This window comes from Hemibagrus wyckioides, linkage group LG13 (genome assembly GCF_019097595.1).
Source record: "Hemibagrus wyckioides isolate EC202008001 linkage group LG13, SWU_Hwy_1.0, whole genome shotgun sequence".
Lineage (NCBI taxonomy): Eukaryota > Metazoa > Chordata > Actinopteri > Siluriformes > Bagridae > Hemibagrus > Hemibagrus wyckioides.
In genome coordinates this window covers 24,597,868-24,611,129 of record NC_080722.1, presented here as the reverse complement: position 1 = coordinate 24,611,129, position 13,262 = coordinate 24,597,868, and the positions used below count along the sequence as shown (strand labels likewise).

Below are 13,262 nucleotides of genomic sequence, written 5' to 3'. Positions count from 1 at the left end.
TGTGTGTTGTTGTCTTTAATGTCCTGTGACGTCTGAGACAGGTTATTTCCTGAGGTTTAGAGAAAGGCGAGGTGACGTTGGAACTCGAAAGCGAAACCGATACAGACGGATTTCCCTAGAAATGGTGGCTCAGTTGCCAACTTCAGGCCTGCGTACTACAGAGGTGCCCTACACCAACACCACACCAATAACCGCTTCTCTGCCCTAACTAGTGCCCTATCTGTCCGCTCCGTTTGCTCCCGACCGCAGTATTCCTCGCTGTGTAAACCGACTGAATTCGCCGTGTTTCTCTCGACACACAGCGTGAAGTGAATCCTGTCTGCTGCAGCTCTTTAGGCATTACCTGACCCATTCACTGCCCCTTAACCTCGATGAGGTAAGTCCGAGGAATCTGGTCATGGTTCAGAAATCAGACAGAAGTTCAGCTGTGGAGAATGAAGTAATCTTCGGGGCGGAGCGCGTGCTTATGTTTTAGGCCACAGCCTTTAAAAGGGTCGATGTTTTTATTTATTAAAAATAAGAAGTAAACCTAAAGTTTTTCTTCTCGTTAGATAATATTTGCTTGTATAGATGTGTGGGAAGAAATCTTTCAAAACACCACACTTTACATTTATACATTTACTGTAGGCTACAGCGGTGTAAACATAGACTATTTACTATAAAGTAAGGTAAACAAGTGTCAAATACGGACTGTTTACAATAAAGTAATGTCAACAAGTGTAAAATACAGACTGTAAACAAGTGTAAAATTTAGATTATTTACAATAAAGTAATGTAAACAAGTTTAAAATACAGACTATTTACAAAATAGTCCAATTTTTTAATTTCTTTGTATGTACAGAAAAGTAAAGATGAAGATTAAGATTTTGTAACTTAACTCTTCCATATTTCCATCTTCTCCAGAAATTCACCCGTGTGGTATCGGTACTGATTTGTCTGAGTTTACGACACCACTCTGCTCCAATGGCTCAGCCCAAACCACTCTTCATTCCTTGGCTGAAGCAGCAGATCGATTGTGGACAATACCCCGGCGTTCACTGGGTCGACCAGGAATGCACACAATTCAGCATTCCTTGGAAGCACGCTTTGAGGCAGGACTCCAACAGTGATGACATCCTCATATTCAGGGTGAATTGCTTTGGTTAGCTTTCTAGAGTTAACTTATTGATGGTTTCATAAATGACCATTAAATGTGTTAGAGGTGAAAGACGTTTTTTTTACGTAAAGCACTTTGTAAAACATGCTACAAAAAAAACATGCTATAAAAAATACATAAAAACGATCAGTTACACTGCAGATACGTCTAATTCAGTCGTTCCTAATGTAAAACACAGTCAGGTGTCTTTAATAAAGTTAATGTTAAAATATGAATATCTACTTCCATATATATTTTTCTTTTCTATTTGTTATCAGAGCAAATTAATTTTTTTTTTTTTTTTAATTTGATCCAGCATTTTTTAATGGTTTTGGACCAATACTGATCTTCAGAATCAGATCAATGTCATTGATAATAATAATAATAATAATAATAAGTATTATTATTATTATTATTATTATTATTATTATTATTATGTAGAGGAGGAAGAAGAAACAGAATGATGCTGTATGTTTGTATGTTGTATGTCTCGATGTTACTAATATTTCCACCAAGTGAAACACACACACACACACACAGTGCTTCATATAGTGAACACAACCCCTAAACACAAAAAACATATCACAGTTTGTCGAGCCTTGAATCTGTGATGTAATTTTTTCTACACAGATCAGTTTTGTTAGTTGAATTGCTGCCTTAAGTCCCTTTCTATTCCTTTGATCTTCTTCTTGACGCAGGCCTGGGCACAGACCGGCTCCAACGGCCAGATCCAAGGCGACAACTCGGTGTGGAAAAGAAACTTCCGCAGCGCTCTCAGAGCCCGAGGATTCAAGATGGTGAAAGATAACAAGAACGATACTGCTAATCCTCACAAAATCTTCTCCTGGCCAGATGACACCCAGTCTGGCTGTCCAGAGCCTACGTCTTGCTTTGAAGGTACCTGAATAGTACCTGTAGGAACAATGATAAATATTGACATATTGAATATTTATATTAGTCGTGGCAAACATGCTTGAGTTTTATACCGACATTTAGAGAGAGAACAATTTATTATTATGTAAAAAAAAAAAAAAAAAACAGGATTCTGGCTAATGATGCTAATAAACATCTAGACAGCACACATAAGCAGTATGTAATACTATGGTAGAACTTTAGTACAAGCTACTAAGCAGGACTTTCTTGGTGTGCATTAGGACTGTAAAAAAATCCTATAAAATAACAATACTACTATAATTGTAGCTTCTTCTTCTTCTTGTCTTTATTTGTCACATATACATTACTGCACAGTGAAAATCTTTCTTCACATATCCCCTCCTTAGGGATTGGGGTCAGAGCGCAGGGTCAGCCATGATGCAGCACCTCTGGAGCAGGGTGGGGTTGGGGGCCTGGCTCAAGGGCATAACGATGGCAGCTTGGCAGTGCTGGGGCTTGAACCATGATCTTCTGGTCAAGGGTTATAAAATATATGTTAGCTAATATTTTGCAATTACTTGACCCCCCCAAAATAGGACCACATCAGTCATTTACACAAAACACCACAGCTACTGAAGATAAATAAATAAATGCAGCACCACACGACACCTGACACACTCCAGTCTTCACCAATGCACCATGAATTCATCCTGCGAGCTTCATGATGCACACCAAGAAAGTTCTGCTAGCTGGCGCTAATTACACACTGCTTACGCTCGCCGTCTAGATGTTTAATGGTGCCATTTGCAACAGCTATTAATTGAAGCACTATTAATTAAATCATTTGTATTTTAAATACAGCTTTTGTACCATTACATTATTATTAATCTCGGGTGTTTAGAACATTTGCTTGAGTTTCTCTCTGACATTTTTTACACAAATGATATTGACTGTTTTTTTCTCTTCTTTTCTTTGTTTGTGATCTTCAGCATCTTCTGACGATTCTTCGGCTTGCAATGTGAGTTTTGCGCATATACCTACACCTTATATTTCCTCATCAATTTCCTTTTTACCAGAAAGAAAATGGAATCCGTGTTTGTTTTGTTGTGGACTTTTTCCCATACAAATGTTTCTGTCTTTAAAGTAAATGCTGATATCAAACCTATTTCTGCTCTCTAAGATGCTGAAAGTGCATGATCATCTAAAAAGCAGCTCATATTTGATCTTCAACCAGTAAAATCCTGTGTAAGGTTATCCAGCAAAGGGAAAAACACCACACGGAACGCCAACAGACTTATTTTAGATCAGACTTCTGGCTTTAAAATGATTCATTAGTTTATCATGATTGAAAATGTCTGATAGGTCACTTTGGTTATGTTAAAGTTATTGTGTTATTGTGTCCTAACGACTAGTTAACTAAAGCTAGTGCTGTTGTTTCATTACTAGGTCGAACTTTCTCAAGATGCTGTCCTGTACCTGGAAGAAGACGAGCTGTTTCCAGGTAAGACGAGGATGATGACATGTACATGCTTTGATTTGCATGCTTGTATTGTGTATTATTCTTGTCTTTATGATCTGTTTCGGTTCTCAGACGGGAACATGCATCATGATTTGCTGCAGCAGTGCCTCGCGGATCTGAATATCGTTGAAACTCCACCAGGTACGAAAAGTTTACATGTTATACATGTCAAGCTCTTAAGGTTTCTTCCTCATATCGTCTCAGGGAGTTTTTCCTCGCCACCATTGCCTCAGACTTGCTCATTAGGAGTAGATTTTAAGAATAAATAGTAACTTAACTTTAAACTTTTTTCTATGTTTCTATACTTCTGTAAAGCTGCTTTGAGACAGTGTACATTGTTAAGAGCCTCATTTCATCAGACCAGGTGAGGTTTTTAAAATCTTCAGAAAGCCTGTGCTCACTATAGATTCAGATTCCTCTTCTCGCCTGACTAGAGTTAAACACTGCAGGTTCTTCTGCTGTCCTGGAGTGGCTCTTCGAGTTAACATAACATAATCCATTTGTCTTATTCCTGCCCTTTCTCCTCTTACCTCTTGCTTATCAGCACTTTCCTTTTCCGCCTATGTCGGGTTTTTTTTGTACCTTTCTGTAATTTTTGGTCAAAGTCACGTGTAAGTAAAGCAACACGTCATTCACCTGTGTTTTAAAATACAAAAAAATCCCCCTCGGCCACACCAGGGGGCGCTGTTGTCTCAGAGGGTCAAATATTGACACGAAAGATTTTAGTGTCCTGTTCATAAAATCCCCCCAAAACATGCTGACACAATGTTTCTATGGTCATAAACACCTAAAAAAAAATTCTTTCCTTTTCCTTAGAACTAAGGAAACGTCATCTGTTCCTGTTTCACTTCAGTTACTGAATCATACACAGTTGTATTGAGTAATAAGTTGGAACTTCAAGTCAATGAATGGAAACATTAATAAAGTGCACAAGATTATGCAACGCATTTGTGCTAAACCAGTTTTATAAATCAGGAAGTTCATTACTGAGTTTCCAGAAATCTTGTAATGGAATCAATTTAAGTGTAAGTTTTCAACTGTGCAGTTGTTTAGATCCAACATACATAGTTACAACTAGAGTCCCTGCAGGATATATTTAATGCTCTCTCGTTCATCCCTTATCTGTGTAGTCAGAGTCACGTGGTTTAAGCTACTAGTCTGTTTATATTTTGGGAAATAGAACCAAATCATTTGTTGGGATATATTGTGGCCAGATGTGTTGCACTGTTTTCTCCTGTTTTTGAGTCGTGGGTTCATATTTTATTAACAACCTTCTGGTTTAGGCCACAACCAATCCGAATTCAGATGTTGGTACAATAAACACTAAAAATGCAGAAGATACAGATCCAGAGGCTGCTGCTATTGTCATTCTGTAAGCCTCAAAATAACGTCTCAAACTCATAGCATAACGTTCAGGATTTTAGCTGGACGTCATTCGTCCGAGAAAACAATTTGTAAACTTTCTATTCTAATACTAGTTATTTTTCTGTCCACAGAGATGCCTTCAGATCAGGCAGTCTTCGTTATGGATCCAGTCCAACTTCCCATGAACCACCTTTCCATGCACCACCTTTCTCCACCCGATAGAGCCGAGGCCAGCGCAGGACAGTTCTCTCCCACTGAAGGTGCTTTGGCTCTGTGCCAATATTCTCCACCAGAGGGTGCCTTCATGGGCACGCAGCAGCCCACGCCGCAGGAGCCGCAACTGCCCGTGCAGTCCACTTCTAACGACTCAGGCATGACGGCTGCCTTCGTCTTACAAATGACAGCGATTTGTCTCTGACAGTCACACGTGTTCTCATGTCTTGCCATGGTGGCTGTTTGTGTCTGCTTTTAGGCTCCACCCAGTTTGGGACACATTTTAAGGTGAACATTTATTACAGAGGGAAGCAGGTGTTACAGCAGGTGGTGGAGAACGAGGACGGTTTCTGTGTAATGTTTAGGTAACAAAGCATCACTATAAAAAAAATATATATATATATATATAAATATATATATATATATATATATAAATATATATATATATATATATATATATATATATTTTTTTTTTTATACCCCTTCTCTTTTTTGTTTGCTTGCTTTGGTTAATTTATCATCAGATATTTTGGCTTATTTTTTTTCTCATTAATATTCCAGCTTTTTCTTTATTTTTTTGGATCACTTTGGATTTTTTAGCCATAATTGGGCTATCATGCTAAATCATGATTGGGCTATCATGGCTCATTTGTAGCTGAATAATGTCACGTATGTCACTCTAGACGATGTCTTAGTTAGGATTTCAGTAAATATTCCAGGTAATGTGCAGCTAGCTGATAAGGTTCATGTGCATCTAATGTCTAGTGTCTGTTTATTTGAGGTAAATAATAGCTGGTAAATTATTTCCCATATATTTCAACTAATATTTTTTGACATTTAATGTTTAAAAAAATATTAATAGTTTAACACAATATTATTAATTATTTACAATTATTTACAATCTATTTATTTATTTATTTATTTATTTAATTAATTAATTTATATTACTAATATGAGGGAATCCTGTGCTTCTTTTTAGGAATGACCCGAAACTAATGGAAAGCCTGCTCCCTGTTGTGCAGCTCCCCAGCACAGAGTCTATACTGGACCAGATCCAGGCCCAGTCAACCCAGTCAATTTTGAATAATCTGGGTGGGTTGGAGGTGAGGCGGGAGGGCGGCATGCTGTTGGGTTATCGTTGGGGAGACAGTCGTGCTTACTGGGGACTAGACAAACACGAGCAAAAAGCCATAGCCAGACCTCTGTCCAAAAACCAGCCAGAGCCCATCTTTGCCCTTAAAGAATTTGTACTGGGTGAGTAAACATGTCTGAAATGTTAAAGATTAAAAATGAATGATTATTAACATCATAGTAAAACCTTTTCCTCTAAAAACTAATCCAAGCAATCCTAATTTCTCTAAAAGCTAATGTCCAAGCACTCTGAGATTTTCTTTCTTCTTTACTTATAATATAGCTTTATATTATAGTATTAAAATACAATTTTATGTGAAATCAGATGGGAAATATTGTTGCTATGGTAACTGTGGTATTCATGCAGCTTCTTTCATTCCATTCTCTTCCCTTTTTTAATGTCAAGCTTGTTGGATGATGACGTTTAATGTCGGCTTGTGTGTTGATCCACCAGGCATGATGAATTTTATTCAGAACCGTGGACCGTCTCCTTCGTACTCGCTCTACTTCTTTCTGGGACAGCAGTGGCCCGACCCCAAGAACAAACCATGGGAGAAGAAGCTGATCATGATCGAGGTAACGAGGCATGCTTTTTACATACAAATTCTGAAACCATGAGCTTGAAGTTCCACCTCCGGTGTCACTTTCAGGAGATTGTGACATATAACTGAAGGTCAGACTTCATAATAAATCAACAGTATAATAATCCGATTTATTAACAATAAGCATTGTTAAAGGATTTGTGCTCATTTCCTTGTTTCTGGGCCACTTCCATTTAATCAAAAAAGGTGATTAAGGTGATTGTTATCATATAGCCATGATACAGACTGGCCTAAAGTTTTATGCCTGTTTTATGTCTGTTAAAGAACTGATTTTAGAGTTAGTAACGGGTTAGTCTCAGGTCATATCATGCTACCCTGTCCTGGAGTCTTTTCCTATATCATCCAGCCTCCGAGCAACAGAGATGATCACACTGTGCTTCTTAAACATCTAAACTCACTTAGCATTTTATTAGTATTACAATGGTCTAATCAGCCAATCGTGTCTCAGCATATAAAATCATGCAGATACAAGAAGCAGCTTCACGTGAAGTTCACAGTTAGCTTGATTGTCAGTGCCTGAAGAGCTGAGTATTTCTATAACTGATGGAAATCTCTGGGGATTTTCATACATAACAATCTCTAGAGTTGAGTCAGAATGGTGTAATAATTAAGAGCAGTAGTTCTGAGATCATTGTGGATGAGAGAAATCAGTAGTGAATGGTCAGACCGGCTACAGTAACTCAAACATTTATGATGAGCTGTCCACTCATTCCACCGAAACACTCTCTCAGTCCACTAAAACACTCTCTCGGTCCACTAAAACACTCACTTTGTCCACTAAAACACTCACTCAATCCACTAAAACACTCACTCAATCCACTAAAACACTCACTTTGTCCACTAAAACACTCACTCAATCCACTAAAACACTCACTCTGTCCACTAAAACACTCACTCAATCCACTAAAACACTCACTTTGTCCACTAAAACACTCACTCAATCCACTAAAACACTCACTCTGTCCACTAAAACACTCACTCTGTCCACTAAAACACTCACTCGGTCCACTAAAACACTCACTCTGTCCACTAAAACACTCACTCTGTCCACTAAAACACTCACTTTGTCCACTAAAACACTCACTCAATCCACTAAAACACTCACTCTGTCCACTAAAACACTCACTCGGTCCACTAAAACACTCAATCTGTCCACTAAAACACTCACTCTGTCCACTAAAACACTCACTCTGTCCACTAAAACACTCACTCAATCCACTAAAACAGTCACTCAGTCCACTAAAACACTCACTCGGTCCACTAAAACACTCACTCTGTCCACTAAAACACTCACTCTGTCCACTAAAACACTCACTCAGTCCACTAAAACACTCACTCAGTCCACTAAAACACTCACTCTGTCCACTAAAACACTCACTCTGTCCACTAAAACACTCACTCTGTCCACTAAAACACTCTCTCGGTCCACTAAAACACTCACTCTGTCCACTAAAACACTCACTCTGTCCACTAAAACACTCACTCAATCCACTAAAACACTCTCTCGGTCCACTAAAACACTCACTCAATCCACTAAAACACTCACTCTGTCCACTAAAACACTCACTCTGTCCACTAAAACAGTCACTCAGTCCACTAAAACACTCACTCGGTCCACTAAAACACTCACTCTGTCCACTAAAACAGTCACTCAATCCACTAAAACACTCACTCAGTCCACTAAAACACTCTCTCGGTCCACTAAAACACTAACTTTGTCCACTAAAACACTCAATCGGTCCACTAAAACACTCAATCAGTCCACTAAAACACTCACTCAATCCACTAAAACACTCACTCAGTCCACTAAAACACTCTCTCGGTCCACTAAAACACTCACTCAATCCACTAAAACACTCACTCAATCCACTAAAACACTCACTCAATCCACTAAAACACTCACTCAATCCACTAAAACACTCACTCAATCCACTAAAACACTCACTCAGTCCACTAAAACACTCACTCTGTCCACTAAAACACTCACTCTGTCCACTAAAACACTCACTCGGTCCACTAAAACACTCACTCGGTCCACTAAAACACTCACTCAGTCCACTAAAACACTCACTCTGTCCACTAAAACACTCAGTCAGTCCACTAAAACACTCACTCGGTCCACTAAAACACTCACTTAATCCACTAAAACACTCACTCGGTCCACTAAAACACTCACTCGGTCCACTAAAACACTCACTCTGTCCACTAAAACACTCACTCGGTCCACTAAAACACTCACTCGGTCCACTAAAACACTCACTCGGTCCACTAAAACACTCACTTGGTCCACTAAAACACTCACTCGGTCCACTAAAACACTCACTCGGTCCACTAAAACACTCACTCGGTCCACTAAAACACTCACTCGGTCCACTAAAACACTCACTCGGTCCACTAAAACACTCTCTCGGTCCACTAAAACACTAACTTTGTCCACTAAAACACTCACTCGGTCCACTAAAACACTCTCTCGGTCCACTAAAACACTCACTCAATCCACTAAAACACTCACTCAATCCACTAAAACACTCACTCAATCCACTAAAACACTCACTCAATCCACTAAAACACTCAGTCAGTCCACTAAAACACTCACTCGGTCCACTAAAACACTCTCTCAATCCACTAAAACACTCACTCAATCCACTAAAACACTCACTCAATCCACTAAAACACTCACTCAGTCCACTAAAACACTCACTCGGTCCACTAAAACACTCACTCGGTCCACTAAAACACTCACTCAATCCACTAAAACACTCACTCAATCCACTAAAACACTCACTCAATCCACTAAAACACTCACTCAATCCACTAAAACACTCACTTAATCCACTAAAACACTCACTCGGTCCACTAAAACACTCACTCGGTCCACTAAAACACTCACTCGGTCCACTAAAACACTCACTTAATCCACTAAAACACTCACTCGGTCCACTAAAACACTCACTCGGTCCACTAAAACACTCACTTGGTCCACTAAAACACTCACTCTGTCCACTAAAACACTCACTCAATCCACTAAAACACTCACTCGGTCCACTAAAACACTCACTCGGTCCACTAAAACACTCACTCGGTCCACTAAAACACTCACTCAATCCACTAAAACACTCACTCAATCCACTAAAACACTCACTCGGTCCACTAAAACACTCACTCAATCCACTAAAACACTCACTCAATCCACTAAAACACTCACTCAATCCACTAAAACACTCACTTAATCCACTAAAACACTCACTCGGTCCACTAAAACACTCACTCGGTCCACTAAAACACTCACTTAATCCACTAAAACACTCACTCGGTCCACTAAAACACTCACTCGGTCCACTAAAACACTCACTTGGTCCACTAAAACACTCACTCTGTCCACTAAAACACTCACTCAATCCACTAAAACACTCACTCGGTCCACTAAAACACTCACTCGGTCCACTAAAACACTCACTCTGTCCACTAAAACACTCACTCAATCCACTAAAACACTCACTCAATCCACTAAAACACTCACTCAATCCACTAAAACACTCACTCGGTCCACTAAAACACTCACTCAATCCACTAAAACACTCTCTCAGTCCACTAAAACACTCTCTCAGTCCACTAAAACACTCTCTCAGTCCACTAAAACACTCTCTCAGTCCACTAAAACACTCTCACAGTTCACTAAAACACTCTCTCGGTCCACTAAAACACTCACTCAGTCCACTAAAACACTCTCAGTTCACTAAAACACTCACTCAGACCACTAAAACACTCACTCAGTCCACTAAAACACTCACTCAGTCCACTAAAACACTCACTTAGTCCACTAAAACACTCACTTAGTCCACTAAAACACTCACTCAGTCCACTAAAACACTCTCAGTTCACTAAAACACTCACTCAGACCACTAAAACACTCACTCTGTCCACTAAAACACTCACTCAATCCACTAAAACACTCTCACAGTCCACTAAAACACTCACTCTGTCCACTAAAACACTCTCTCGGTCAACTAAGACACTCACTCAGTCCACTAAAACACTCACTTAGTCCACTAAAACACTCACTTAGTCCACTAAAACACTCACTCTGTCCACTAAAACACTCACTCTGTCCACTAAAACACTCACTCTGTCCACTAAAACACTCACTCTGTCCACTAAAACACTCACTCTGTCCACTAAAACACTCACTCGGTCCACTAAAACACTCTCTCGGTCAACTAAGACACTCTCTCAGTCCACTAAAACACTCAGTCTGTCCACCAAAATACTCACTCGGTCCACTAAAACACTCTCTTGGTCAATTAAGACACTCTCTCAGTCCACTAAAACTCCCAACTCCCGTCCTGTCTCTGCTCCCAATGTCTTGTGTCATTTCCTGCCTCCTTCTTGTTTCTTGATTGATTTCACGTTTTTAGTTTCATCTTTGATTTATTCTCTCATTTAAACCCTTGTGTTTGTTACAGTCTTTGCTAAGTATACGTCCAGTGTGTGTTTGACCACAGCATCACAGAGCCTGTATCCAGTCCGTGTCCTGTTTCAGATTTAAGTGTGACGTTGCTTTGCCTAGTGCACAGCCAAACCGTCGAGGATCTTGAGCTTGTATTTGTTCCTAACTTGCGCTTTGCAGCGTTGTTTGGATTTATCTTGCTTTGTGTATTAATAAAGAAGAAACCTCCGGCATTTCTGCCCTGCAGTGTGTTCTTGAGCACAATGTTAGATATATAAAACTTTACACTCTCAATTATGACAAGTTTCCTTTAGTAAATGGCAAAATGTTTTGCTAATTCTTTTATTCATTTCAATTACGTGGAGCTAGGCCACCCACGGGTGAGGACGTCCTTGCGAATGAGTTGTTACTATAGAAACCTCAATATACAGAGTGTACACTAATATAAACCGGTTACTAAACGAACAGCATGATTGTACATCTCAGTGCTGAGGTATAAGTGAAATAAATAAGGAAAAACCTTCAGCTCATGATGTGTAATCAATCACAGGTAGCATGATACAGCTATGTTATGAAGGAGAGTCTCTGGCTGTGTTTACAGGTTAATATGCGACCTGTATCTGGATGTTGTCCACCATAGGCAAAAAAGTGTAAACGTGTTTGTGATCAGAACATCATCAGAGCAACATGTCCTGGTTCAGAGGCAGTCGAGACTCGTACATTGCCACTGAAAAGGTTTTTTAAAATAAAACCCACCTCTTCAGGTCGACTTCGCCGAGCCATTTTTCCTCTGTAGGCTTTTCAATATTGCCCCGGAAAGAGAGATCAGATATACAGATACAGATACAAAAGCCTGTGTTATTGACACGTGTAAATGCGGCGCATCCTCATTGGCTGATCTGCTTGAATGGATTACAGTGATCACATTTTAATGCCCAGCGTAAACGCAGCCACTGTTACTAAGCCGAAGTAGGAATTTTTTGAAGAAGGAAGACTTCACTGTTATTGCACTGCTGAGACAGATTGGTCAAGTTGTACTCTCTGAAAGGAATTCAGTTTGACAAATAAGCAATCCTTCAGTCTATCCACACACTTCAAGAATCTCTTTTTTCCCTCTTCTTGGCTTTGTAGGTGATCCTCACCGCTCTGGAGGACCTGAAGAAGATGGCTGCGGTAAACGGTGCGTCCTCGCTGCAGTCCTCTATGGACTTGCAGATTTCCTTGGAGCAGATGATGGAACTGTGTTAGACACAGGTTTATGGAGAAAAGCTGGAGCTTGGAGATCTCCAGGCATAACTGACCTATGATTGTTGGGGTGGTTCCTTTTTAATAGACAAAAAAAAAACTGGATTCAAAAGTATGAATTAATTTTTTTCAACAGGTCTATTGAAAAAGACATTAATTATCTTTACTGTGAATATTATGTTATGTGTCATGCAGTGCTTTTATTTTAGAGACCAAATTAATGATACTGTATGTGAAGCTCAAGTTTGTGGATGAATAAAGAGAAGAATGGGAATAAAATGAATGTTGTTACCGGGTCTAATCGGACCTTATGGATGGATATTGTTGCTTAAATGAATACAGTGTGAAGAGGTGTGCGTAGATGCTGTTCAATTACATTATGTAGTGAAGTTTTTGAATTTTAGTTTATTTCTGTACAGATTGGTCCAAGTTCTAGCATTTATGTTTGTTTGCCTATGTTTATTAATTCTCATAATCACACGTTTCTCAAGTAGAAGTCAATATTAATGCACTCATCCTAGTGTTATTTTTTTCGAGGTGTTATTCATGAACCGGTTAAACATCGTAATCGTGGGCAGATTGCTGTGGTGTAAGCAGAATAACACAGAACAGAGGAGAACATTAGTTTTGTAGAACATCACGATCTGTTCCTGGCAACCGAGAAACAGCACATTATAATTTTTTTATGGATTTATTGTTACATTAAATGTCCACCAAAAAAGCATGAGGAAA

General features: G+C 39.3%; 1 protein-coding gene and 1 long non-coding RNA gene across 2 annotated transcripts in view; one reads left to right on the top strand and one right to left on the bottom strand.

The window, feature by feature from the left end:
- The window catches only part of LOC131364047 (uncharacterized), a 5,363-nt gene extending 4,344 nt beyond the window's left edge, over window positions 1-1,019 (bottom strand). The window contains exon 1 of the long non-coding RNA XR_009206416.1: window positions 879-1,019. This is a non-coding gene — a long non-coding RNA (uncharacterized LOC131364047). The remainder of the gene's footprint in view (window positions 1-878) is intronic.
- irf3 (interferon regulatory factor 3) lies at window positions 964-12,831 on the top strand. Its single transcript, XM_058407110.1, has 10 exons — window positions 964-1,128; window positions 1,834-2,032; window positions 2,998-3,026; window positions 3,455-3,509; window positions 3,600-3,668; window positions 5,024-5,263; window positions 5,365-5,470; window positions 6,085-6,359; window positions 6,691-6,812; window positions 12,417-12,831. Exons 1-10 carry the CDS (start codon window positions 964-966, stop codon window positions 12,531-12,533), a joined length of 1,377 nt encoding a protein of 458 aa, XP_058263093.1. The 3' UTR covers window positions 12,534-12,831.
- Window positions 12,832-13,262: the final 431 nt, after the last annotated feature.